At 37.7% G+C, this 26,489-nt stretch overlaps 2 protein-coding genes across 8 annotated transcripts; one reads left to right on the top strand and one right to left on the bottom strand.

Annotated features, from left to right (window-relative positions):
• Nucleotides 1–2,905: 2,905 nt before the first annotated feature.
• On the bottom strand, nt 2,906–10,522 carry rnf8 (ring finger protein 8, E3 ubiquitin protein ligase). Of its 5 annotated transcripts, none has more exons than XM_067572241.1 (9): nt 10,448–10,522; nt 9,678–9,806; nt 8,173–8,618; nt 7,320–7,527; nt 6,489–6,551; nt 6,226–6,315; nt 6,026–6,133; nt 5,590–5,794; nt 2,906–3,352 (listed from the first exon to the last, which is right to left on the bottom strand). In XM_067572241.1, exons 1-9 carry the CDS (start codon nt 10,505–10,507, stop codon nt 3,141–3,143), a joined length of 1,521 nt encoding a protein of 506 aa, XP_067428342.1. In that variant the 5' UTR covers nt 10,508–10,522; the 3' UTR covers nt 2,906–3,140. The 5 variants fall into 5 exon arrangements, with proteins under 5 accessions (XP_067428342.1, XP_067428340.1, XP_067428341.1 ...); XM_067572239.1 differs by lacking the exon at nt 10,448–10,522 and adding an exon at nt 10,053–10,405; XM_067572240.1 differs by lacking the exon at nt 10,448–10,522 and adding an exon at nt 10,053–10,404 and having other exon boundaries at nt 2,906–3,349.
• A 1,058-nt stretch (nt 10,523–11,580) lies between these two features.
• On the top strand, nt 11,581–26,316 carry aida (axin interactor, dorsalization associated). Of its 3 annotated transcripts, XM_067572913.1 has the most exons (11): nt 11,581–11,927; nt 12,700–12,766; nt 12,852–12,905; nt 13,695–13,749; nt 13,849–13,912; nt 15,471–15,574; nt 15,747–15,755; nt 18,175–18,297; nt 18,607–18,729; nt 23,472–23,589; nt 23,673–26,316. In XM_067572913.1, exons 1-11 carry the CDS (start codon nt 11,821–11,823, stop codon nt 23,770–23,772), a joined length of 924 nt encoding a protein of 307 aa, XP_067429014.1. In that variant the 5' UTR covers nt 11,581–11,820; the 3' UTR covers nt 23,773–26,316. The 3 variants fall into 3 exon arrangements, with proteins under 3 accessions (XP_067429014.1, XP_067429015.1, XP_067429016.1); XM_067572914.1 differs by lacking the exon at nt 15,747–15,755 and having other exon boundaries at nt 11,584–11,927; XM_067572915.1 differs by lacking the exons at nt 11,581–11,927; nt 15,747–15,755 and adding an exon at nt 11,992–12,434.
• Nucleotides 26,317–26,489: the final 173 nt, after the last annotated feature.

Below are 26,489 nucleotides of genomic sequence, written 5' to 3'. Positions count from 1 at the left end.
CATCACATCACACTTCCATTTGCTTTCAGAGCCCAAGGAGATGTTGCATTAGTTGCTTGGCAACGCAGCTTGTGTTTAAGGATTTATCAAAAAAAAAAAAGGTCATCTTTCCAAGATGAAACTCTATTTTTGAATGCTACACCCACTCTCACACCAGCAGTGATTGTTGACATTGGTTTAGAGTTATAATATTGTTTAGATTATTGGTGATCTCATGACCTTTACTTTTCAAAAAGATACAGGATGCTATTTGTGTGTAATATATAGCTTGTCCGAATAGTGACACAAATGACAATAAATCGTCTTTGTCTTGGACAATGATTATTGGCACATTTAAAAGGCCTCAGAAAGTAGCCTCACATAAAAATGAAATATAGGCTAAACAACTGTGCACGTTGTTTAGCTTTTGCTTACTATGTATTATTTATTCCTCACACTATCTGAAGAAAACATTCAGGTGCTTGTTTATGTAAGTCAGGAACAGTAAGAGCTGAAATGATTGATGCTCCTCAGCCCAGGAGCCTTTCAGCAAAGCACTATAGCTTATCTGGAGCTGCTCACTGGCCGACAGCAACAACCTGTGTGTGCCAGGCAGACAACTCTTTAACTCTCAGGTGGGCATGTTGATGAATGGAAAGCAGGGCTGTAAAGATTGGCCGGGTGGTGGAGGAAGGTATTTTCACCTGGTGTATGGTCAATCTATGGAGCAGTTCAGGCTGGTTTTCATGTGGTTGTGAAAAAAAGTATGTGCAAGAATGAAAAATGGAAGTTAAAATTAAGTAAAATAAAGTTAATATGCTCCATCTCCAACACCACTGAGCCTCAGAGGCCTTGAGCTGCAGTGCAGTGATGTATTGGCTACACTCACCTACAACTACAAGTCTATACTGCCTGTTGGATGGAACAAATTATAGATCTGCAGAAACTAGTGTGTGTTTGGCCAGTGTGCAACTTCTCTTCAGGGTACAGATTCACACTGTGACGCTAAAAAGAACATAAAAATTTAACATCTTTGGTGATTCAGTTGGAATCAAGAAATTCAGTACAGTTTCTTTACACTGTAGTCTTTACTTTGTGCCAATTTTGGACCCCCAAGAAACGCTATCTCCTCCTAGGGTGTTAATGGTATCAGCTTCAAACATCACACCTTACAATGTAAACCAATGGGGAGGCAATCTCTAGGCATGGACTTTGTGTCAAACAAATGGTTCTGATGTCTAGACTATAAGTCTGACCACTTTGAAACCTGTATCAATGGACTCATGATGAAATTTCCTACAAAAAATGTGATTTTTAATGTAGGATTTGGCCAAAGTCATGGGATTTATGAGGATATTTCACAAAAAGAGTGACATTCTCCTCTCCTGAGAGGGAGAGAGAGAGAATAGGAGGGGTTGGGATGGGTGTGGGTGTTGAATGGAGCTCATTGAGTGAGAGTGACAGTTTGGTGATAAAATGCTGCAGAAAAATAAAATCAAAACTAAAATTTGTAGCTTTGTATTGCAGTTTTTCCTTTATTAGGGCCCAAGCACCTAGCGGCTCGCTCACACTCTCCATTCAAATATATGAGTATTTTTCTGTGTCCAGCTGCTGTTACTTATTGTCTCTACACACCTGACAGTATACATGTCAATCAAACTTTGACCAGGTCATGTGGGTTAAAAGTCTTTTCTAAAAATAAACTTGATGGAAATTATGAAATTAATTTCTTTTACACACAAACAGTGAATGGGCCCAAAACTTGCATAATTTTGATGCCACGGGTGTGAACAAGACAGACATGTCTCACCCTGCAGAAAATTCTCATCCTCACACCGTTGAGATTTGATGTTTCGCCATGACAGAGGAAGTTGCTATAACTTTATTGTACATGCTCCAGTCTGCACCAAACTTTACCTGTTTGATAAGAGTCCCGGCCTGAACACGTCTACATGACAATATTCCATGAGCGATGCAAACTGGTTGAATAGCACTCCCCACAAAATTGCAGCAAAGCAGCCCCAGCAGCAGCCAAAATAGTGGGCCCGTTCAACACTGCTTGCAGCTTTAATTTTAAAACAAATTTTCCACCACATGACATGGCTTCCTTAAGAGATTAAAGCAAGTGCACCTCTGGAAGCACATTTATTATGGATTAAAGAATTTTAGTTAATTTACTTTAAATCATTTTGTTTTTGATTTCTGATTTGAGTTTTTTTTTTAAAGCCCTAGTGTAGTGCTGGATCAAAAAACAAACTAAAACAGATTCCTGAGAAAGATCTTTATTATATTTAATTGCTTTGTTAAACCAACCATTGGTTTCTATTCTTCTCACAACATAATGAAAACTTGCACAGCTACATTTGGCAATCTACCACAAACATGTCTGCTTTAATTTTTGTCAAAGCTACATGACTGATGTGTAGTGATGAAGTTGCAAGTGCAGATTTATTTTTAAAGTGTGCCTCCATCACAGTGTGACAATCTATTTGACAAAATTGATCGCAAGCAAGTTTCAAGTCTAAGCTGATATTTAAAACTTTTTTTTTTATTTTAGATTTTTTTTCTCATGTGTGTGTGGGGGGGCGGCTTTGCCTTTCATTGACAGAATACAAAAGACAGACAGACACCCCTAAATTGTTTTTTTTTTACACATAGAAATGAAGCCTGTAGCTGACTGACAGGTTGGAAAATGGCTTACTGCAAAGAGAGTTCATGGACTAAAAGCAAAAACACTACTTTCTCTCTCCAATAAAAGGTCATTCATTTACATATCACAACTTGTGAAGCCAAGGCATTCTCAAAAGACACTTTCTATTTGACCTAGATAAGATTTACTAGTTCATAAGTACCTGAACAACAACGCATCACTGATTGTATAAAGTCATCAAGTGCTTCAAAACATAGAGGCAGGAAGTGACTGTGATAATGCATAGGAAGAAACTTTATTCCTTTTGTTGAAAATAAAGACAATTAGACAACTGATAGTTTTACAAAAAGAAAAAAAAAAAACATAAACCTTAGCTGACTCTGGTTCCTGGACTCATGATGAGACCAAACTTTACGTACTTATCATAAAGGTCCTGGAAACTTTCCAGGGAAATGCAAACATCAACACTGAAAAAGTCCAATTCACATTACAGCCCAAAGTAGAAAAAGGGCTAATCTTCAGACTCATCAACACTGTCATCAGAGTAACCACTGTAGGAAGAACTGGAGTCCACATGGATGCTACTGTCTGTGTCCACGGACACCACAGAGCTGAGGCTGCTGTAGCTCAGGCTGCTATCTATGGACACCATGCTGCCGTCACTGTCGCTGCTCCCGCTGCTGTCGTCGTCGTGGATCACCATCACCTCTGCGGAGTCAGCTGCTGGCGAACAAACACAAAACGCATCATCCCACTGAGCCACTTTCAAGTCCTTCACATGACTTTTAAGGATGAGTCCTTGAAAAGACCAAACCCGACAATCCATCTCTCAATACTTTTTGACTTTCAGCCTGTTTGTTCCTACTGACGATGCAAATCTTAAAAAAAAAAAAAAAACCATGACATTTTTTCACTTAACATTTTTAGTTGCACTTTTAAAAAAGGCTAAATAATCTCCTAACACAGCTGAGCACCATAGTTCTCAGCAAAACATTTCATTAAATAGAAGTAAACTGTATTTATTGGGAGCTACTTTCAGCTGTGGATGAACACACATTTGGTGCTCTAGTGAGTATTTATGGCAGCAGGATGATTTAAGTGTGATTGGCTAAAAATAATCTTAACCCAAATGAAAGAACATGTCACTCAGTGCAACAGTGAGGCTCATTTATGTTTTTTTAAATCATTTTTGGACAACAATGGAGCTCTTTGGCACAGACGGAGAAGATATATCAGGCTGAATCAGTGCCACATTAAAAAAAAACCTAGAAAAACCTTCCTGTAATGACTGACCTTTGATTTTGTTGTAATTCTCTTTCTCTGTTATATTTTATGTTACTGTATTTTGATGTGTATTGTGGTTTTGAAAGGTGCTACAGAAATAAAGTTGACAAACTTACAATTTAACAGTTTGTATCTGTATTCTGATCAGTAAGCCTGAATATATTCCCTAAGTGCAGAACATATACCTAACATTCATAGTTAGAAGTGATTCAATCCCATATGTTTATTTTTGCTCTTGATATTGAATCAAATTTTACTTGATGCTTTAATTCCAGCATTTCTTAATATCATGCAACAGAAAGAGAAATAAAAACAGCCTCTTTGTGCTGCCATCTTGTGTTGAAAACTTTGGTCAACCCACCTGCACGCCTCCTTATTCAAAATCGCCTAGAAGGCCAAGACTGAAAGCACTGACAGTAAATCGGCTTTAAACACCCAGAAAACCACTTTTTTTTTTAAAACTGCTCGAGAGCCTCTGAGCAGTTTCACTGCACCCACGGGGGGTCGAGCACCTTGCAGTTGCTGCTGCTGAGAGCGAGAGGAGCATTAGTCACTGAGCTCACCCAGACACGTCAAGGCTGCCCTGTCATTTGATCTGATGAATGTGGTATTGCACACCATCGCACACGGCTGTCAGTCAGATATTAATGCTATATGGGTCATCCATGTGGTAACTTGTACACGAGTGTGATACTAACCGAGTATGCTGCATCTTTTCCAAGTGCTTTAGTACAACAAATTCTCAAAAAGCATAATGTTGTTGAGTATTTAAGACTTCTGGCTGACACACATTTAGGTCCCATATGACTTGTTATATCTCTTTCACAAGAACTGTCCACCAAGATGTAGTATGTTAATATGAGAATTTTGTCACAACATAACTATAGAAAACCAAAGTGAAACTTCAACTTATGGATTCTGACTTAGAAATAAGAAAAATGCATTAAAATGACTTTGATGTTTCTACTAACTAAAAATCCAGCTTCGAAACACAGCACAACTCCTGCTTTACTCCATATGTCTTAATACGGTATAAAGGCTGTTTTTTGAAGCCTTTAACAAACACCATTTCCCATGAAACATTGACCATCTCAGGTTAAACGTCACGGCTCGACAAAAGAGGTGAGTTCTTGGGGGAGTCAGGGAGTTGCGGTTAGTTCAAACATGTCTTTAATAACTGAACGTGTAGAGGTTTTCAGACAGGAGAGATTTCAGCTAAAAACTTGGAAAAATCACTTTAGATGAGAGTGTTGGTGAATGTTGTCGATATGGAACGAACCGATACGATGACATGGGTACCTACACTGCCGTGCTGGTAAATTTTCATAGGAGATGTCACTTTTTGTATGCCCATAATGTAATTAATTATATTAAAATGACCAAGGTTTCAGTTCATAATACTGTAGCATGTGCTTTGGCTCTCTATCTGAGGAGACAAATAAACAATAGTGTCAGATTAACGCCAACCAAATATGGGACTTAGCAAAGGAATGTAGGAGATAACAGAGTATCAAGGTTCATTTCCAGTCTCCACTGAAAGCTTTACACCACCCACCACCCGAACGTTGTGTATGTACTGTCTATCATCGAGCTTCTGTTCAACTTGTTACAACTCCACTCCTCTGACTGTCTTAACTTCAGGATACTAATGACGCTGTTGATAACGCACCTCTCACCTTTCCTCTCAGAGATGAGCGTCTGCCGCCTCGCCTTCATATCCAGGCTCAAGTTCTCCACCATGCGGTCAATGCAGTTGTCCAGCGCCAGACAGCGGGTCTGAGACTGGATGGCCTGTCGGCAGATGGGACACTCGTCTTTCTTTTTGCGCCACTGCTTGATGCAGTGACTGCAGAAGCTGTGAGCGCAGTTCAGGATGACTGCCTGTAGAACATATCGATACAGATTACAAGGTTTGTTTTATTTTTGAAAGGCGTTCGCTTTTTGTGTGCATCTCTTGAAGTAACTCAGGGAGTCAAAGACAGTTTTGGGTGCCTGTTTTATTCCTACGTAAATGCTGTGCAATCAGAGAAAGATTTATGTGTGGGAATAAAATGCCTAAAATGAGACAAGGGAAGACGTCATTTCCTGACACCAAATGGCTCTGAATCCTACCTCAATGAAGAGCTCCGAGCAGATGATGCACTGAAGCTCGTTCTCCAGAACTTCAGTCACTTGGGTTACGACTTCCTCTTTTTGGGCTCTCGCCTTCTCTTTCTCCTCCTACGAAAAAAAAAAAAGAATAAAGTTCTGCTGATTCCAAGCAAAACTATGCAAAAGATAAAGCTTAAATGACTGTGGATAAAGCGCCAGACCTTTGTCACTTCCAGCTCCTTGTTTTTGGCCAAGAGAATCTCTTCAAAGCCTTGTCGAGAAAGGGCAAGTTCGCCGATTACTTTCTTTTGCTAAGGAAACAGATTCACAAATCTAAGTCCATTTTATGCATACATAAGCACTCTAAAACACTCAATTTTACCATGTTTATATCTCACATTTTTACATTATAAATGCTGTGTCTTGTTGCTTGTATTAGTGTTTCTTTAACAATACATAAAAACTCCAATTTTATGCTACGTACCTCTTGCAAAGCCTCCTCCAACTGCTTTTTCAAAAGCTCCTCTTGGTGCTGCGTTTTCTGTGCCTTTGAGTACAAAAAAGGTTGGAAAATGTTTTGTGTTTTGTTAAAATTGTGCTCTTATGGATCATGTATACTTCCATGCCTTGTTATAATGTAATACAACACTTTTTATAACCTCTGGAAAAACTCTTGACCCACAAAACAAACGATAGAGAAATTTTAAGCTTCTGTTACAAGGGGGGGGAAACGACAATTACTGATATCATTCACTCATGCAGCCTTATCTGTGAATGTCACACAACCTTTCTGTGAAGGAAGTCTGACTTCCAGAAACATCTACAATTTCTGCGTATTTTGAGTAAGAAACGTAGAACTTTAAATGTTTCATAATGATACACACAAGACTAAATGTCTTATAGATAAGTGAAGAGCATGTAACTGTTAGAGGGTTGGTTCAATTAAATCACCAAAAACATTTCTTTCACTCATTGCGAGTGTTTTCTAGAAATGCAGATAAGTTTCAGTTTTATGTGCCACTCTTTTAAAGATGCGATCATGACAATATATTTTTTGTTTTGGCTTTTCTCTTTTATGTAATTTATTGTGTATACAAAGATATTTTTTGTACAAATTTGCAAAATAGCTTCATATAACTTAGGTTTAAATTGATAATGATGATTGACATAATAAATACCTTACAGCAAACTTTCGAAAAGTCAATGACCACAATGACTGAACAACAGAAAAGCATTATTCAAATCTGCACATCAGAAGCAAATGCTGGTTATTCATATTCCTTTGTGTGAAAGGAGCTACTGAAAAGCCTCTCACCTCTAGCTGCCTCTTAGTTTCATTGAAGGATTTCTCTAACGTCTCCATCCTGTGCATCTTGGCTCTGAGCGTCTCCAGCTGCCCCTGCAGCTCCTTGACCTGCTCCTCTCTGAGCGGGTCAGCCCGTCGGGGCTCCCCCCCCAGAGAGGCTACCTGCCTCTGGGTGTCGTCCACCTGCTCCCTCAGCATCAGAATGTTCTGGCTGTACCTGCAGAGATAAATAAATGAAAGGCCACCAGAGAAATTTAAGTTTCTATTCATAACAACAACAAAAAAATTTGTACAACTGCAAAACAATATTAAAAAATTAAAGATTATTTTCCATTATTATTGATTTATTTTCTTATGTTTATGTTTTGCTTGCATCGTACAAATAAAGTGAGAAGATAATTTACCTGCGGCTTCCATCTTTTTTTGAAATGGAGAAATAGAGTCGCAACTTTGAAAATGGGTTAAAAATCTTTTTCATTGTGTAGCTCACAGATAAAATCATTTTTGAGGACAGACAGAGGAGTGTTTCAGGATTCTGGAAATATTATATAATAAATGAGTCACTAGTCACAAGTCATTTGTCAAGGAAAACTGTCTAGAGATTTCCTGCTTTGTTGTCTTACATGACAGCAAACTGAAAATATTTGGGCTTAAGAGCAGCTGTTTGGGCTCTGGAAACTTGTAAGGAGCATTTTTAAAACTATTTTCTGACAGTTTATAGACTAAAAGATTCATCAAATACAGTAAAGTATTTGGCAGGTTAATATATAAGATTAAAGACAACTGTTAATTGTAGCCTTTAAGTCATTCAGAAAAACTGATACTTAGCTCTGTGACTCAGATATAATGATATCACACATACATCTGTAAGTTGTCCAGGTCACAGAGAATGCTGGAGCCATCAGAGGATCGGTCTACTTCTTGGATTTGTCTACTGGGACCAGTTTCCTCCTGGGTGTGACTGAGCCGCTGGTGGTGCTTCACTGGAGACAGAGGGCAGGGCTGTGCAAAAGACTTGTCTGCAGATGAGCAGCGGTACAGTTTGGGCTTTGAGGTAGACGGCTCAACTTCTTCCACGGTCAACTTCCTCTTGGGCTTTTTGGGTATTTGTGATGCTCTGGCACCTTCTCTGTGTCCCTTTGCTAGGCAATGTTTAATGTCTCTGAGTGGCCGTTTTACCAGCAAGTAGTCGAACTCTACTTTGGTTTCAATCACAGGTACTCCGAGCTGTATGGAGTCTCCAAGCCGCAGCCGGTGGGCTTCTTCAGCAGGTATGCGGTTTCCATTCACCCACACACCGTTGAGACTCTGAGGAAGAAAACAACACTGTCTTCATCAGTTCCAGTTAAATATAGTACTTATACACCAAGAATAACAATATCAAGAATATCAAGAACATGTCTCTAGATTTAAAAATGTGTTTGACTCAGTTTAAGATGCTAAATTGTTTTTATCCAACCCCGACTAAAATGATTGAAATGTCAAAGATGTGAAGGAACATTTATGCATACTATTGCTTAGGAAATGTCATTTAATTCACACTTAAATGGTGGCCATAAATGTATTTTGGATTCACTCTTGACTATATATATTAGGTGACCCACTAATTATAGAGGACTGTGGAGCTACAGAAATGATCCACACTAGAATCAAGCTGTGTAAGTTGGTGGGTTTCATGTAAGGATGCACTGTATACTTCAACTCCAGGTATCAATCTAATACCATGTGCCTTCATTTTCACAAGTTTAAAATCTGTATACCACACCGTGTGGAAATCATTAGAATCCTTTTTATAAAATGAGGCCGGGGAATGTTGTGGCACTAAAATTCATCGGGCAGGCTGCCACAACTGAGTAAATGTAACCGATATTGGAAATTTCATAATGACACTGACAAGAAAATAAAAGATAAGACAAGAAGGACTTTGTATTACGTTGAAGTTACAGGAACCTTTAAATACATTCTCTCTTAAAACAAGGACTGTGAATTTTGTCCCCCATCACTTACATTGTTGGAGGAGATCTTCTAACAGTCAGTATGAACAGGAGGAATTATTACGTTGAGCTAAACCAGTTTCAATGTTCATATGGGCGCCTAACTGTCGATTTAAGACAGACTTCAAAAATTGTGGACCTGACCTCTAAACAAAATGAGTATATAGTATATAAAATTAGAAACATAAATATTTGTGTATGCAAGTATGTATGTGGGTGCACAGGGCATGCTTGTGTAGGTATGTCTTTACTTTTTTTGGTCTATTTTTAATGATTTGCTTAATAGAGGACTTTTGAATGAGTTTATACAGCACAGCAAATTGGCAAAACTAGTGTAAATATTCATAATGGATCAAATCAGATCCCTGGCTACCTTCTTGTCTGTCACTGTCCATTGGCCATCTTCCCTTTGCCTAAAAGTACAGTGCAGTCTGGAGATCATCAAGGGACAAGTTGGAGAAAACAGCTGGTAGGTTACATCCACACCACGTCCGACGGTGATCTGAACAGTCAAAAACAACAATATGACACACAGAAATACCACCTGTTAGCTCGTAAAATGTTAACAACAAGGCGTTTTCTTCAGCCGTTTAAAACAGGCGGATACTTTCGATGAAAAATTGAAAATATAAACCTTACAGGAGACCGTATCTTAAGTGGGAAAGCTCAATATGCCGTGAAAAAGTTTTGGGGGTTAAAAGAAGGCAGATTTAAGTCTGCTAAGCTAGCTAACATTAGCAAACTGCACCTCTGTGTTTTCGAGCAGGCGGAGCCAGTCTGAATTTCTTCCGACTCTCATCAAACATAAAACCTCCGAGTCGCCACATTCGTCCTCTTCAGCCGCAGGCGAATCCGTAGTTACATTATCCATCTTATCTCATTCTGTCAGTGGCTAACACGACCTAAAACACCACTGCTGTGTTGTTGCAGAGCCTCCGTCCCATAGCTAACGTACAGCTACAGCAGCGTCAAGCGCGAGACTGACAGCACGAAACCGGAACACGTTTGGTTTGTTTTCTAAGTACACAAAGTTACACGTGTCGTCATTCAATAACATTCATTAAATTTACCATTTTATGATACTACACTGTATCATTGGGCCTGAGCTTTTAAAATAAGGAACCCACTGTCCAGAAAACTTACCGCATTAAGCACGTGATCTGAATAAGACTCAAAAATATACAGTTCTGTGTTACTTGTCATAAAGGAAACCTCTTAGTTTATTCTGTTCTTTTCAAATGGAAATATATACCAATGACATCTATTCAAAACACAACAGTGGAACCTGCTATTCATCCCAAAACTGAGTGACACACATTTAAATATGGGTTATTCATTTTCAATAAAATCAATGATTGAGGAACAAAGTGTAAAATGCAAATTTCCAATACAGCGGATTATTTCAGTTTACATAAAAACACAATAGATAAAAAAAAAATGTAACTGAAAAGTGAATACATGTGATACTTATTTGAAAAAAACAAAACAAATGTAGATTCTAAATTTGGAAAAAAATTGGACAAAAACTATTTTATGTCATTTTTTTATTGCACAAATTGAATCAATTTGGCAAATCAATCAATTCATTATTGGGAGTAAATTAGGACAAAATGTCCTACACTCCTATCAGTGTTAACTAAAATAATACATTTACAGTTAAATTTCACAGTGTTCCCTGAATGTTTAGCTGTTAAAGGATTGTTTACATATCTGCAAACACTGAGCAAAATAATTTAGACTGCACCCAATTATTTTCATTATCAATTAATCTGACAATTATTCTTTCTTCATTAGTTGATTAATTCTTTGGTCTAAATAAAAAAAAAACCTGCGAAAAAAGCTAATCACAATTTCCTAAAACCTCAAAATAAAGTCTTCAATTGGACTTTTTCGTCCGGCCAAAAGTCCAAAACCCCAAAATATTCAATTTACTAACACATAAAGTCAAAAAGCAGCAATTCTCGCAAATGAGAGGCTGGAACCGTCAAACATTTGGCATTTTTGCTTAAAAAATTGCTTAATTTCTGTTCTTTTCTATCGATAGACTAATTGTTTATCAATTGACTATCAATTGACACAAAAGGCCAAATTATAATCCAAACAAGCCTATAAACCAAACTAATGTTATATATGTGATTACAGCTGCAAACTATATGGTGAATAAAGCTAACTGAGCCTTTAGATAAAATACCAGTTTAACATGTTTTCCACATTGCTGTTTTAATTGCCATCAACACATTTACTGAACAGACATCCTGTTGCCGCTCAGTCGGGCGACCCCGCGTATCGAAACGCGCGCACCCCGAGCTCCAGGCGGGACTTCCTCTCTGTTGCGGATGCGATATTAGGGTGAGCAGGCAGAAAGGGCTTGGTCGGGGTGTCACCGGTCTATCTGTGCGCCTCTGGACAGCACATAACCTGGCTGACGACGCTGCTGCTGCTCAAGCCCCGTAGATGAGTCTCCTCCTCGGCTATGCTGCCCTGAGAGCGCCGCCGCGAGTATCCGCCCTGCCAACATGTCTGATGTCAACAAGACTGTTCAGAAATGGCACGCCAGTTTCAGAAAAGGCACAGACTTTGACTCGTGGGGACAATTAGTGGAGGCTATAGATGAGTACCAAATGTAAGTTGCGTTCAACATGTGTATCCTGGCTCTCCACACAGCTGGTTTAACCTGAGCACAGCGCGGCGGGCGGCATGCTTCTTTTTCCTCTCCTTTTTCATCCATCCATCGCTCCTTAAATCTGCAGGGAGATAACCCACGGAGGAGGAGACAGTGGGTGCATGCACGATGCTTTACAAGAAGTTAGCTTCTGAGCTGTCAGTTTGCCCTCAGAGCAGTAAATAAACCCTAACCCATCCATGACGTGATGTGGCAGTTGTTGCAGAGAGACCAGAGTCGCTGTATGTGTATGTATGTGTGTATGTGTGTATGTGTATGTGTGTGTGTGTGCAGTGTGTTGCATCCCAGCTTCATTCACCACCAGTTTGAGTTGAGGGAGAGTCCTTTAATGGAAGATCATCCAGAGCTGCTTGCAGAGTGCTACGTTATGTGTCATGCAGTGCAGAAACGGGCCAATATTCCTCAGAGTATTGAGAAATAGTCAGCCACACCCTCTCATTGTTATGGGTGGGTTTCATCTGTTTAGTGAACACTGCTTCCTTCTTAACACGAGACTCTCTAGAAAAAAAAAATCCAAAATGTGATCTGCTTTGTTAACTAATTAATGTTTTGTTTCAAATTGCACTAATAATGCAAAATGTGTAGCTTACGTCTTTTTTCTTTGACCACAAGGGGGCGCAGAGATACTTAATACAGACACCTTACATTACAGGTTTCATTGGTAAAGTCATGCATCATGAGCTTCTAACTGTGTTGTTCTTGGTTGATTTAGTCTGGCACGACAACTGCAAAAAGAAGTCCAGTCAACGAATTCATCAGACTTCACAGAGGAACAGAAGGTAATTTTAAATCTGTATTTAATCTCTGGGCAGAAAAGTCTTTACTTTTCATAAACTGAAAAGTATTTTGTTTGTTTGTTTTTAGAAAACTTTAGGGAAGATTGCAACATGCCTGGAGATGAGGAGTGCCAGTTTGCAGGTTTGTAGTTTGAACTTGACAAGCATGCTTTTCTTTTTTTGTTGTTTTTGGGTTTTTTTTTTTTTTTTTTTTTTTTTAGAAATACTGATGTTCTGAGTCCATAATATAGACTGTATAGTCCAAACTCCACCAGAGTAACTTCAACCTCCAATTAAATGTTTGACTAGTCACCAAAAGAAAAAAATGCATGAAATTTTCTTATTATTAAAAAAAAAAGTGTAAAAAATGTTTCTTTTTTTTACTACACCAGACATTTTTTGTTAAGATTTTGTTATTTCAGTAACTTATATTTTATCATGTACATTTAGTGCTGTAAACTGTAAGTTTGATCTCCCTGTAATATGTAGTAAAGGCTTCTTCCAGCCTTCTCCACACTGCCAGGAATATAATTCTTGTGGAGAAAAAACTCCTTTATTTAACTTTATTTAAAATTCCTTCATTTAAATGTTGTTGTTATTGTTATTATTATGATTATTATTATTATTATCATTATTCCTAGAATAAGTCACATTATACATGAATGTATCTGCTTCTAAAAAACATAATTTGTAATTAATATGTTGCATAAACTCTCCCTTTGTTCATTAAAGCCTCTAATTATACAGAAACAATACAGAAACTGTTATGTTAAACATACTGTAGCAACTGGTGGTTCATAACGTCACTAAAGGTCACTTTCAGGTAGTTTTTATCGTCTTGCCTGTTTCTGTCTTTGTCACAGCAGTTGTCTATTTTCTTATAAATTCAGATGTACATGTGTGTTAAATGTGTAATTTTTCTGATCTTTAGTGCACGCAGTCAAAGGAGGAGTTCAAGTTAGAAGACCTGAAGAAACTGGAAACCAGTAAGTTTACCAATTGGGAAGGGAGTGTCTGCTTGTCAATACTCCTGTCATCACCGGGTATCCTGATCTCCTACATTCACATCTATTTCTCTTTTCTAGTTATTAAAAATATACTGACCTACAACAAAGAGTTTCCCTATGATGTCCAGCCGGTGCCCTTAAGGTAAATATGCATCACTCAATATCTGATGTTATTACTGTGTTGAGCTTGTATTTAACAGCATATCTTCCTCTTAGAGTTAAAACTGAACCTGGTATACACTAAATATTGTGTACATGATGCCTTTAATTTACTGCATGTATGCTACTAATGTGTGTTAACCCCTAAATCATAGTTTCCTTAAATAGCTATCTTTAAGGTTGTTTAAAATCATGTCATTTTACATTGACTGACAGTATCATATATATTTTGTATCAGTCTGTTCCAGCTCCTCATTGAAGCTAGATGATGTTCATATGTGTCAAATATTTAGTATTCATCAAAAGGAAATATTGTACTATAGATTCTTGTGCATCATTTTCCTAAATTTCAGCCTGACATATTTGATATGATTGGAAACTTTGGAAATTTGAAATTTCTGTGGGTTTGAAAAAATGTTTGGCTGAAAATGTTTGTAGCAGCAGGCTGCTCCATGTTTTAAGATACTGTGAGAAGCTGAATAATTACTGTCCTTTTGCACATCTGGACACAGTTTTGTCCTGTAATTTTCTATAATGCGTGTGTCTGCATGCATTATGTATATATTCCACCATTTGTGCATTGATAGATGAACATTTAGTTGTACACATTTTGTGCATCCACTACAAGCTACAAAGTATGTTGTTGTAATTCCTTGGATTACTTTCCATGCTCTGTTTGCTCCGTTCATACCCTCTTAGCACTCTCAAGAGCACCGCAAACAGTTGCAAAATAAATCTTAATGATCCCCTCCAGTCATTTTTATAATAATTAAATAATAGTATATGATTAAAAATGCTCTGCTTGGAATAATAACATGTCTGATAGTATTTCCCCCCAAAAAAGCTACAATTACCTTATAGAAACCTTACAATTACTATTTTCTCTCTTATTAAAAAATCCGTAATCTATGAATACGCAATTTTTTTATTTATTTTTTTATTTTTTATTTCAAAATTTTAACTTCTGGATACAAGATGTCTCCTACTTCACTGGAGGCTTCAAGTTTCCACATCACACTTGTGTAGATTGAATACTGGACCATGATTGGCTCCAAACTAGTTGTGATGTCTTAAAATCATCTTAAAGGTACACACCTTAAACTCAGATTTAAGGTGAGCTCAGAGAAACTTTCCCCCTTCAGCAGATGAATGTGAAAACAGCTTTCTAGTGTCAAACTCTGCACATACGTCATTCTGCACAGTGAAGCTCAAACATCCAAGAGAAGGAACAATAAGTAAAACACATTTTTGATTGGAGGGGCACTTAAAAGGTCACACGATGATATTAACAGAATAGGAAAGATGAAAAAATTGTTTCTGCTACACCAAATCATGTTTCTTCATTCACCTCTGTCTAGTCTTTTCTTTGCTGGATTATTCTACATCTTGGGGCCTCTCAAAATTAGTAATATAAAACTAGAAAAAATCACTATGGTTGGTTGCAACCTGTGATGATGGAGTGCAAATGACATTGGTTTGTTTGAAAGGGTCACAAAGTAAAAAGGTTGAAGTGCTTCAATTTACTGTCCCTCTTTTGTCAGGAAAATCCTTGCTCCGGGTGAAGAGGAGAACCTCGAGCTGGAGGAGGAGGAGGATGCTGCAGCAGGAGCAGGATCTACAGAAGCTTTTCCCCCACGAGCTCCTGGTACTGTACTCTCGCCGATAACAGTTTATCAAACGCTGTTTGGGATGTTTGCCTGGTGCTACGTCATGTTGTCCAGTTTTGGAGGGCTGTTTGACTGTGTGTCTTTTTGTTCTTCCTGTCGGTGCTGTGCATGGCTTCATCGCTCATTCCTACCTGCCTGCTTCATTTGCAGCTTCGCAAGGTATGGTGTTATCAACAAACACTGTCTAAATTTGTCTTCTAGTGCAGTGCATGACAAATATGTTTTATTTTATCATAGTTTTTCAGTGGAAATACAGGACTTGTATAACAGGAAAAAACAAAAGTTTTAGATTTCATTTTAGAATCAGAAGCTTATTTGTTTTGTGATTGTAGATTTTAGTCATGAAGACCTTTTGATTTACTCTTCTGTCAACAGGGAGCCACCTTCTTTTCAAGCCAGCCTCTATTCAGACAAAATATATCTTCTCATAGAGAATTTCTTTCATTATCTGTCTTTCTGAAAAGCAGAAACATGATAGTGGAGTCAATATCCTAAGTCTAATTGGTATATTCTACTCTGCTGGAAAGCAGATAATACTATGACTCTTTTAGCATTCAACAACTACATCTCCAGTGAGGTTTTGAGGCCGTGCCAATGCCTTAGATGCGTGGGAGTTGTAGTTATTGAATTCTGTCAAAAATAATTATTGTTTTATCTTGGTTAAAATGATGAGATGCTCAATTTTTTGAGCAGTAGTAGATATACAGACAGGTGATAAATTAAAGGAAAAGCCAACATAAAGTGTCTAAGTAAGAGCAGCATAAACATTGTTACAACAATAAACACAAACAGACAAATACAACTGTCACACATAACAAATGAGTGAACACAATATCCAGTTAATATGTACCACAAGGTCAAGGACAAAAATCCAGTTATGATGCATAAACAGGTACAATTTTGTAAAACAATTTCAGTGAAAATTTAGGAGCAATCACATTTACCAAGAGTACTATTTACTCAATGCTTTAAAATGGACTTAAATTCCTCCTCAGTAATCAGCTGACAGTTTCAGGTCATTCTGTACATTAATCCAGGGAGAAGGGGTAGCGTATTTAAAAGCTTTTTTTCCTAATTCTGTTCTAACTCTGGGGACCCACATCTGTAGAATATCATGAGAGCACAGGCCATATTGATTTTGGTTTTAACACATGTATGTACACAGATAAGGAGGAACCAGCCCAGGGAGAGATTTATATATAAAAGCCAACAAATGCTAAAGTCTGCGGACATACAGAGATAGCCACTTAGCAGCAGCATACAGAGTTCAGTGGTGTACAAGATTGCCACAGCCAGTAATAAAACGTTAAGCACAGTTGTATACAGTATCCAACTTCTTTAAGCACTGGTCAGGTGCATTTATAAAGAGCCGATAGCTGTAATCCAGTAAAGTTAAAAAAGTTGCTGAAATCAAGTGTTTCCTTGCCTGGAGGGAGAAACAGGATTTATTCCTAAAAAAGAAACTTAATTGAAGTTTCAGCTTAGAAATAAGGTTTTCAATGTCTGATTTGAATGACAAGTTCTGATCAATAATAATACCTAAATACTTAGGCTATATGTTATGACTATTTCAACCTCTTGAGCAGTTGAGATCTTAGGAAGATTAGATGATAACTCTTTGTCATTTGAAAATAGCACAAATTTGGATTGTCTCCATTTCACATCAACTTTAGTTGAGTCAAATGGGACTGAACAACATCAAAGGCAGACTGTTTGAATTCAAGGGTTTGTACTACTGAAGTATGAGCAATAGATAACTGTATCATCTGCATAAAAATGGAACGCAGCATTCAATAATTACCAAAAAGATTATTTACATATATGGATATAGATAGATACCAATTAGCTCAAAGTTGCTCTGCTAAATATTTTTATATTAACAATGGATCAAATGGTTATGTGTAATATGAAAGGCGTTGTTTGTAGTGATGAGTATTATCACCTGAGTCTGCAGTCCCCCTTATCTTTACAGAGTCTTTTAGCGTCTTTAAGCTCATTTTTTTGGTATTTACAGTTTTTCTGTTTTCTGAGAAAAGCTCTGACAAACCCACTGAATGCTACCCGCTCAGCACCAAACAGCAGACAAACAAAGTTAGCGATTAGCTGGCGAACATAGTGGAGCATTTAGCAGCTAAAGAGCCAGATATTTCCCTCAGGCGTTGGAAGAGACCAAAACAGAGAGTGAATATTGGAAAAACACAACTCTAAGTGATTGCTAATGTTGGTCTGTCATTGGCTGGATGTGTAACTTGTTTGCTAGCACATTCGACATAACATTGTCCGGTGGCCTAATGAGTTAATGCAGCTTTAATATGTTGTGAGAAAATATCAATATCATGTTTGAACTTTTCAGAAAACTAATGATAAAAACTCTCAGTGGGAAAAAATATATTAAGAACTGAGCGCTAGTGAAACAGAAGCTTGCATGGTTACTATTTTTAATATTTAAATGGTAATTAAACACTAAAACCTGTCATCTGGTGATAAAAGGCATGCTACTGAAAATGTCTGTTGGTGATGTCACTACATTTTGTCGTGATAGACAACTGCTAATTTCAGTGACCTTTATCCTCTACAGGTACCTTGTTGCCACGGTTACCTTCAGAGCCTGGGATGACACTGCTTACAATAAAGATTGAAAAAATTGGGTTGAAGGATGCCGGGCAATGCATCGACCCTTACATGACCATTAGCGTCAAAGGTATTGATCTCCATCCTATCCTGCACATCTGAAATGTCTGGTGCCTGGACTAAAGTGAAATGAGTTTAGTGAGTTGGTGAAGATCTCCACTGCTGCTGGTTTCAGATTACAGACACACCCTTTTATCTGCTGTGGTTCCTCATATTCTCTCAATATCTTTTAAAGAAATGCTGTTTAAGAGCTTTGGATTGCCCATGTTTCTCTGAAGATGTGCAGGAAATCTTACAGTCTGCCTCTTATAGGGTTTGTTACAGCTGTATAAATGCCTTCTAATGAGATTCTCTCTCTCCTCTGTTTCTGTTCCTGCAGATTTGAATGGTGTAGATGTCAATCCAGTCCAGGACACCCCAGTGGCCACCAGGAAGGAAGACACCTACATTCACTTCAGTATTGACGTAGAGATCCAAAGGCATGTGGAGAAATTACCCAAAGGTAACGCCTGAGACTTTATCCAGAAAAAGGCTGGATTACCAACTGTGCAAAGCGGGCAAGTGTCCTGGAGCCGGTTGTACCAGCTGTTCTTAAGTTCAAACTTAGCCTATAGTTATAACATAAGTGTTTTGTAAGTGAAGATTATGCATCACTACAGTAAAACTGGTTGTACACAAAATTGTTCTTGCCTAGCTAGAGATTAGTTGTTACTAAATATTTACACCCGCTAACTGCAGGTGTAATGGTGCAGACACACAGACTCCGGTGATGACGGATCTGGATGCACCAGACCACTGAACCGGTGCATGACGTGGTGGGTGATGTACTGCGAGTTGGGTGGTGTTTGGTTTTTGGTCTGCTTTGATTATGCAAATTCAGACATGGCGGTTGGTCCGTCAACTTGTCATGCCGTATCCATCATGCAGCATGCGGGCGGATCTGCTGTTCTCCATACAAAATAAATGGGATCCATCAACTTGACATCCGTTAACAGATTTGGTGTGTCTGCACCATAACTGTTCGGTAACCTAGCTGAATGAACCACCTAACAAAGCTAACATTAGCTTGCTAATATCTGACCTGTTAAGGAATATGGTCTACATGTCTGACCGGACACTTTAAATTTCACAGAAAAGGATTCTAAATCTGTAATTACAAAACTTAAAGCCAATATCGTGACTAATTGACCAAATGACAACAGTTAGCTTAGCATAATCAGATATTTCCCTCTCACTCTAAACTGCATGAATACTAATAATTCTAAAACACATATACAGTATTTCAGATAAGCATATATAAATAATTTATTTTATATTTTGACCTAAAACTGTAATTTCTGGAAGATATATTACAGCTTGTGATGCTACAGTGACTTCCTGTATACATAATTTTTTGCTTTTTTATTGGACAATGCTACAGATGTTTACACATTACTAAAGTGGTTACTAGCTAAGCTAAGACATTTCTTAAGTTTAATGGTGCAACCTGATTTAATAAATCACTAGTTTGAAACTAGCTAGTAGTTACCAAGAATTTAGGAAGGAATTAACAGACAAATGTGATGGATTTATAAACAGCTGTCCTGTTGGCCTAATGGTTAAGGCGCATACCATATAACCACATTGTCCATGGTTTGATTCCCGGCTGGGGGACCTTTCCCTTTCCCTCTCTCTTCCCTTGTTAACTTTCTCACTACACTGACTCTCAAATAAAGGCAAAATCCCAAAACATATTCCTAAAAAAATAATAATAAAGAAAGAAAAGAAACCCAGTCCAGGGTTCTTGGGGCCCATTTCATGAATGCAACTGTCCTATTTCAAAAATGATTGTCACTCTCAAATTACAGATACAGTCCTCATGTATGCCCATTCATGGGTCACAAGTATGGTGTTCCTTTTTGTTTAGTTAAATGTGTTAAAAATTAAGGCAAAGTTGGGATTTCATGTTATAAGTTGCAGCTTGCATGTTGCAAATTTGGTAAAACAGGCCACAGGTTCACTGCCTGTCAAATATGGTTTTGGTAATTTGATTAATTGCTAATTTTTTAGAGAATTTGTACCAGCAAAGTATAATATAAACTAAGATGGATCTTGCATTCTTACCTAATAATGTGATCCTGTCTTTTTAGTTAGTTATATTATTTATCGTGTCATGCACATACAAGTGCATTTAAATATGGTGTGCACAAAGAAGACTTTTGATTAAATTCCTGTTGGTCCTGTGTGTCAAAATCTAGTCTTAAAACCTTGATTTTTTTGTTTTTAGTTTCTATTGTGCTCACCTGGTGCATATTCCTGAATTAAGTTTATGTTAGTGTTAAATCAAATTCCTGCAAAATAACACACAGAAAACCTGGGGCCATACAGTACAGCTGCCAAGTTTAGTCCGCTGTGTGCACTAAATGGGAACTGGGAGATGACAGCTTTCAACTCTCTTATAAATCCTTGTGATACAGCTCGTATTGTGCCAACGCCTACAACTCTGTCAAAACTTTCTTAAATTTTTTATCAACAAGATTTCTGCTCTTAGGTCTTCACCCACCTCCTTTGCTCTAGACCCTTCTGTTCTTTCTATGTGCCCAGCTGTCTTCGATCAGTTTAGCTTGTGTCATTCTCATTATTGTCAGAGGTAGTTCATCATCTGCAGCTTACAAATGGCCCCTAGACGGTATTACTTCTTGTCTAAAATAAGTTTTTATTACTGTTGTGTCAAGTATTCTTGTTTTGATAAATACCTCTATTATTTCAGGGGGTGTTCCAGCTGCATTTAAACATATTGTAGTGTGGCCTCTTATCAAAAAGAAAAATCTGGACCCTTTTGTTCTCTCCAACTTCAGGCCAATTTTAGTTTTTATTCAACTGCAAACATTTTTAGATAACCTTGGCATTTATGAAAAGTTTCTGTCTGGTTTTAAATGATGCCATAGTACTGAAACAGATCTTTTAAGAGTTGTTAATAATCTACTTTTAGCTGTTGATTCAGGGAACTCTGCTATTCTGGTGCTTTTAGACCTGACTGCTGCATTTGACACTATGGCTCATAGGATCCTTTTATCACGTCTTCGAACGGTGCGTAGGCATCAAAGGTACTTCCTTCAAATGGTTTCAGTCATACCTGACAGATAGGAGTTTCTTGGTTCTCCTAGACGAATATTCTTTGACTGCAGCCCCACTTACTTGTGGGGTCCCTCAAGGCTCCATTTTGGATCCCATCCTTTTTTCAGTGTATATGCTGCCCTTGGGGTCCATTTTTAAGAAACATAATATTCTTTTTCATTGTTTTGCTGATGATATCCAAATCTACAGACAGGTGACAAATTAAAGGAAAAACTGGTACAGGTCTGAATGCTTGACCCTACAGTGAGGGGATCCGGTGGCTGTGTTATGCTGTGGGGGGCATTTTGCTGGCATGGTTAGGGTGCACTTGGGAAGGGTCACTGCAAATCAATACAAAGTTCCATTCCTCACTCTTGGTATTGATTGCACAAGTCTCTGGAACTCTTCTGGAGGGATGAACACCATTCTTCTAAAAGATATTCCCCCATTTGGTGTTTTGATGATGGTGGTGGAGAGCGCTTTCCAACACATCGGTCCAGAATCTCCCATAGGTGTTCAACTGGGTTGAGATCTGGTGACTGTGAAGGCCATAGCATATGATTCTTATATTTTCATACTCATCAAACCATTCAGTGATCCCTCACGCCCTGTGAATTGGGGCATTGTCATCCTGGAAGAGACCACTCCCATCAGGATAGAAATGTTTCATCATAGGATAAAAATGATCACTCAGAACAACTTTGTATTGATTTGCGGTGACCCTGCCCTCTAAGGGGACAAGTGGACCCAAACCATGCCAGCAAAATGCCCCTCAAAGCATAACAGAGCCCCCGGATCCCCTTAATGTAGGGGTCAAGCATTCAGGCCTGCACCGGTTTTTCCTTTAATTTGTCACCCGTCTGTATCTGCCTATAAAAACAAAAAGCAAAGATTCAATGCAGCCTTTGCTGAACTGCTTAAAAGATATCAAAACTTGGACGGATTCGATGTTAATGAAAATAAGACTGAGATCGTTATGTTTGGACACCCTGACCTATTGGATGACTCTGATGGTACTCTTGGCCCTTAAGCTTCTTGCAATCGATCTTTTGTTAAGAATTTTGGTGTGATTTTTCAACTTCAAATTTTATAAACAGATTAGTTCAGTTGTCAAAACTAGCTTTTTTTCAGTTAAGACATTTAGCCAAGGTAAAGGAATATCTTTCTCCCAAAGATTTCAAGAGAGGTATTTATGCTTTTATTACCTCTCGGTTAGACTATTGTAATTCTTTGTATGTGGGTGTAAAACAGATTTCTCTTCATCGTCTGCAGTTAGTACAAAATGCAGCCGCTTGTCTTATAACTGGAAAAAGAAAACGTGATCACCTAACACCAGTATTGGCCTCTTCAAGATTGATTTTAAGATTTTATTGCTAATTTTTAAGGTTTTAAATGGGCTGGCGCCACCTTATCTAGCTGAACTCTTGCACCGTCATACTCCAGTTAGAGCACTGAGGTTGACCAACTAGATGCTCTTGCATGTTCCAGCATCCAGGCTGAAAAATAGAGGCGACTGAGCCTTTGTGATGGCTGCCCCAAATCTCTGGAACAGCTTACCTATTCATATAAGAACTGTTCAGACCCTCGAAACTTTTAAGTCACTGCTGAAGACCCACCTCCTCTCTTTGCCATTCAGTTCAAGTTGAGTTTGACACCTTGACTTCATCTGCTATTGTGCTGCAGTTCTTTTATTATTATGTTTATTGTTCTCTTTTATTCTTATTTGTTATTTATTTTTAAATTTGTATATTTTGGTATTGTATTTGTTTTAAGCCTGTTCAGCACTTTGGTCAACTGTGGTTGTTTTAAATGTGCTATACACATAAATATTGACATGACATGATACATGCACGATGCATATAGGGTAAAAGATGGGAGGTACAGGATTGATAAGGGACCCCAACAGGAAGTTTTTACCCCAGGGCCTCCTAACAATTCAATCCTGCCTTGATCCAGACTGACAATATGGAGTTATTATAAATATAACAGTACAATAACATGCAGGAAGTGTTATTCAAAATACAGAACAGGCTGGAAATTGAGTGTCAAAGAAATTCAATACTTGGTGAAGTAATTATTGAGTCTTATAACCCTCCTATATTCTCCTATGATATTCATATTGTTAAACCTATTCCCAAAATCTTCCAGGAGCAGCTATCTTCTTTGAATTCAAGCACTACAAACCCAAAAAGAGGTTTACCAGCACAAAATGTTTTGCCTTCATGGAAATGGATGAGATCAAACCCGGACCCATCGTAATTGAACTGTGAGTTGACTGATACATATATTTTGTGGGATTCCTTTGTGCCTGGGATCACAAAACACATAATGTACCTTCTTGAATTTCAGGTACAAGAAGCCCACCGACTTCAAGAGGAAGAAACTGCAGCTTCTCACAAAGAAACCACTTTATCTCCATCTTCATCAGACATTGCACAAGGACAGCTAAGTTGGAGCACGCCCCGCCTTGAACCATAATCCACCTCTTTTTATCTCTGTCGTACAGCCACATCCAGCAAAATGTGGTGTTTCACCTCATTACATCGAGCAATACTAAATCAAGGTCGTAGATGTTTTTTTCCATGAGTAAGAAAGTTAAGTGAACTGAGCCAAACATTAGTCACATCTGCTCAGACTGCCACATTAGTTTTTTTCTTCAGGTTTCATTTTAAGCACATTCCCTTTTGTTGCAGGAAACCCTTCATTCAAAAACTCAAAACCCCTAAAATAACAGTGTTTCAACTATTTGGAGATACAGGGTTTTCATATGACACTAGGGGTACGATGAAACCACCTCATTGTCAGTCTTCCTTAATTCACTGATTTGGGGAAATCTTGACTCACCATGTTTGTGCTGTTGGACTTTGGTCAATGGACTTCTGAACTTCTGTCAGTGGACTGCCAAAAAATGTAGACTTGTTGATGAAGTCATGGCACACAGTCCGCCTCAACAAGTCACTAAAAGTGCATTCCTAAATTCTATCATCGTCCAGCGAGTCTGGAGTGTGCTATAATTATAGACTTTTACAGTGTTCAGTTATAATCAATTAATAAATGGATGAGTTTGAATATAAAAGCTATTATAAACTGAATTAAATTAGCATTTAAACTATGCATTATAAAACATAAAGTTAATAAAAGTAATAAGATAATTACATTTGCCAGTTTATTAATTTTCCTTATACTTGCTTAAATAATTAACTGTTTATTGTGAAATCGAATCACAAATTTTATTTTAAAAAGGCTTATGAATGTTACTTTTTGTTATTCCGTTTACTAATCTGTCTGCCTGTCATGTTCCATCTTACAATCTGTTTTCCTAACATTTAGTTTCCTTTTTATTGCTTTAACTTAAAGGTTCCATGCAGTGTTGTTGACCACTAGTGGTGCTATGGAGCAATGTTTTCCTTTTTTTTTTTTTAAACTTCCTTTTATTTCCTTTTATCAAGTGCAATCGTACAGTACAGTCACCTGTTCAGAGACACAAAACAGGCATAAATGTCTTAGGGGGCAGTCCATGGATTTCAGCATCTTCTCAATGTCCATATATGGTTTCCATTCTCCAAAAAAAAACAAAAAACGGGGGGGGGTCAATACTGACATTCGTCCATGAGCATGGAGAAACAAATAAATTATATATATAAAAAAAACATGTTCACTTTTAAATGGGAAAAGAAATCCACAGGAACTGTTTCATTATCTCTTAGATCACATCAGTTGAAAAAATATGAGATAACTGGGGACCATTTAGTCAGGAATACATCTGTTTTTAATTGTAATCTTGCAGTCATGTTTTCTATCTAGTAAATATCCTTAACTTTCTCCCTCTATTGTGTTACCATGGAGGGCAGCCTCAGCCAGGAGACTGTGATTATCTTTTTAGCAATTAGAAGAAGTAGTCTGATTGTATGGAGCAATGTTTTTAAGAGCAGGTCCAAAAAAAAAGTCTTAATTATTCCGGTGACACACTCCAGACTCCGTAATGGTTTAGTGTTGGATTCAGCAGTGGCATTCATAATGTAACATGGTGCAATTATGTGTTATATATACAGTTAGTGTCTTTGACCAGATGCCTCAGTGGACATTTTTAGAGTAATAATTTTTACAAGTTGTGTTGGTCTTTGCTAATTTCTCGCAATATTTGATTTAAATGGCAGATCTTCATACTCAGACTAGAATTAATGAGCTCATGACCACGTCTCAGTGAAAGGTCCCCATAATCCTGACAGTCCCCACATGTCAGTGTTAATGCTTCACCGTGTACTGAATGAAGTAAATAAAGTTTTATAAATGCATAGGCAGTAAATTGGATGCAGCTTGGTTTGCATGCTGTGGATGTGTATTCTGTATTCAGTGTGAGCCTTTGGTCATGGCCCAGATGTTTAACACCAGTTTTTTTTCAGAAATGCAGTGTTCCTGTTGATTTATGCAGATTTTTATCACCTGCCAGGAAGTGGTTTTTAATCTCGTCTTAATTTGCAGATCAAAAATAATAATTTTTCTATCTACATTTATATTTGACCAGTACTTACATGGGATTGTGTCTAGAGGATGCATTTTATTTTGGATTGTGCTCTTGGACTGACTGACCAAGGATTGTTTTTCTCTTCGGATGTTACTCAGAAAAGCCCACTACTCTCATTTTGAAATGTCATGTCACCCTGTTATAAAGGGCTTTATGAAAATGAGGTTGCATGTAACTTTATATATTATGTTTCCAGTCTGACTCTGCAGATGTTCTTCTTCACTAAAACATCTACATTATAATATTTGATTTTAGATTTTATTTTTGTAATGTCACAATATTCAGGACTGTAAATTAACTGTAAGATACACTAACTGATGAATATACAGTAACTGTGTGTATGTATGAAGCGCTATGATGTGGTCGGACTGAGAACTGTTGAGTGTTTTAGTTTTGTTGACAGATTGAGGGGAATTGTATCAAACATTTACAATGCTTTTAATTTCTAATAAACTACAAATGAGGCTATTTGGTGGATGACTTCATCTGATGCATCATACACTGAACAGACAGCATGTGTGGTTTCTGCCAATACCAAGCCTTCTTTAACTAACTTGTTATATTTGTTATATTGCTCCATCAAAGACTTAGGAAGAGTCTTTAAAAAGAGATTAGGTTTTTCATGTTCTCCAAAAACAAAG

This window comes from Thunnus thynnus, chromosome 18, assembly GCF_963924715.1.
Source record: "Thunnus thynnus chromosome 18, fThuThy2.1, whole genome shotgun sequence".
Lineage (NCBI taxonomy): Eukaryota > Metazoa > Chordata > Actinopteri > Scombriformes > Scombridae > Thunnus > Thunnus thynnus.
The sequence above is the reverse complement of the archived record's forward strand: the minus strand, read 5'-3'. Positions and strand labels throughout refer to the sequence as shown.

Excerpts from the sequence above, each read along its gene's own strand:
- aida (XM_067572913.1), top strand. The coding sequence starts at position 11,821 with ATGTCTGATGTCAACAAGACTGTTCAGAAATGGCACGCCAGTTTCAGA. Across the intron at positions 11,928-12,699 it reads GCTATAGATGAGTACCAAAT|TCTGGCACGACAACTGCAAA; the intron begins GTAAGTTGCGTT and ends TGGTTGATTTAG. Across the intron at positions 13,750-13,848 it reads CCTGAAGAAACTGGAAACCA|TTATTAAAAATATACTGACC; the intron begins GTAAGTTTACCA and ends TCTCTTTTCTAG.
- rnf8 (XM_067572239.1), bottom strand. The coding sequence starts at position 10,175 with ATGGATAATGTAACTACGGATTCGCCTGCGGCTGAAGAGGACGAATGT. Across the intron at positions 6,316-6,488 it reads TGGAGGAGGCTTTGCAAGAG|CAAAAGAAAGTAATCGGCGA; the intron begins GTACGTAGCATA and ends CTGTTTCCTTAG. Across the intron at positions 5,795-6,025 it reads GCTCGGAGCTCTTCATTGAG|GCAGTCATCCTGAACTGCGC; the intron begins GTAGGATTCAGA and ends TATGTTCTACAG.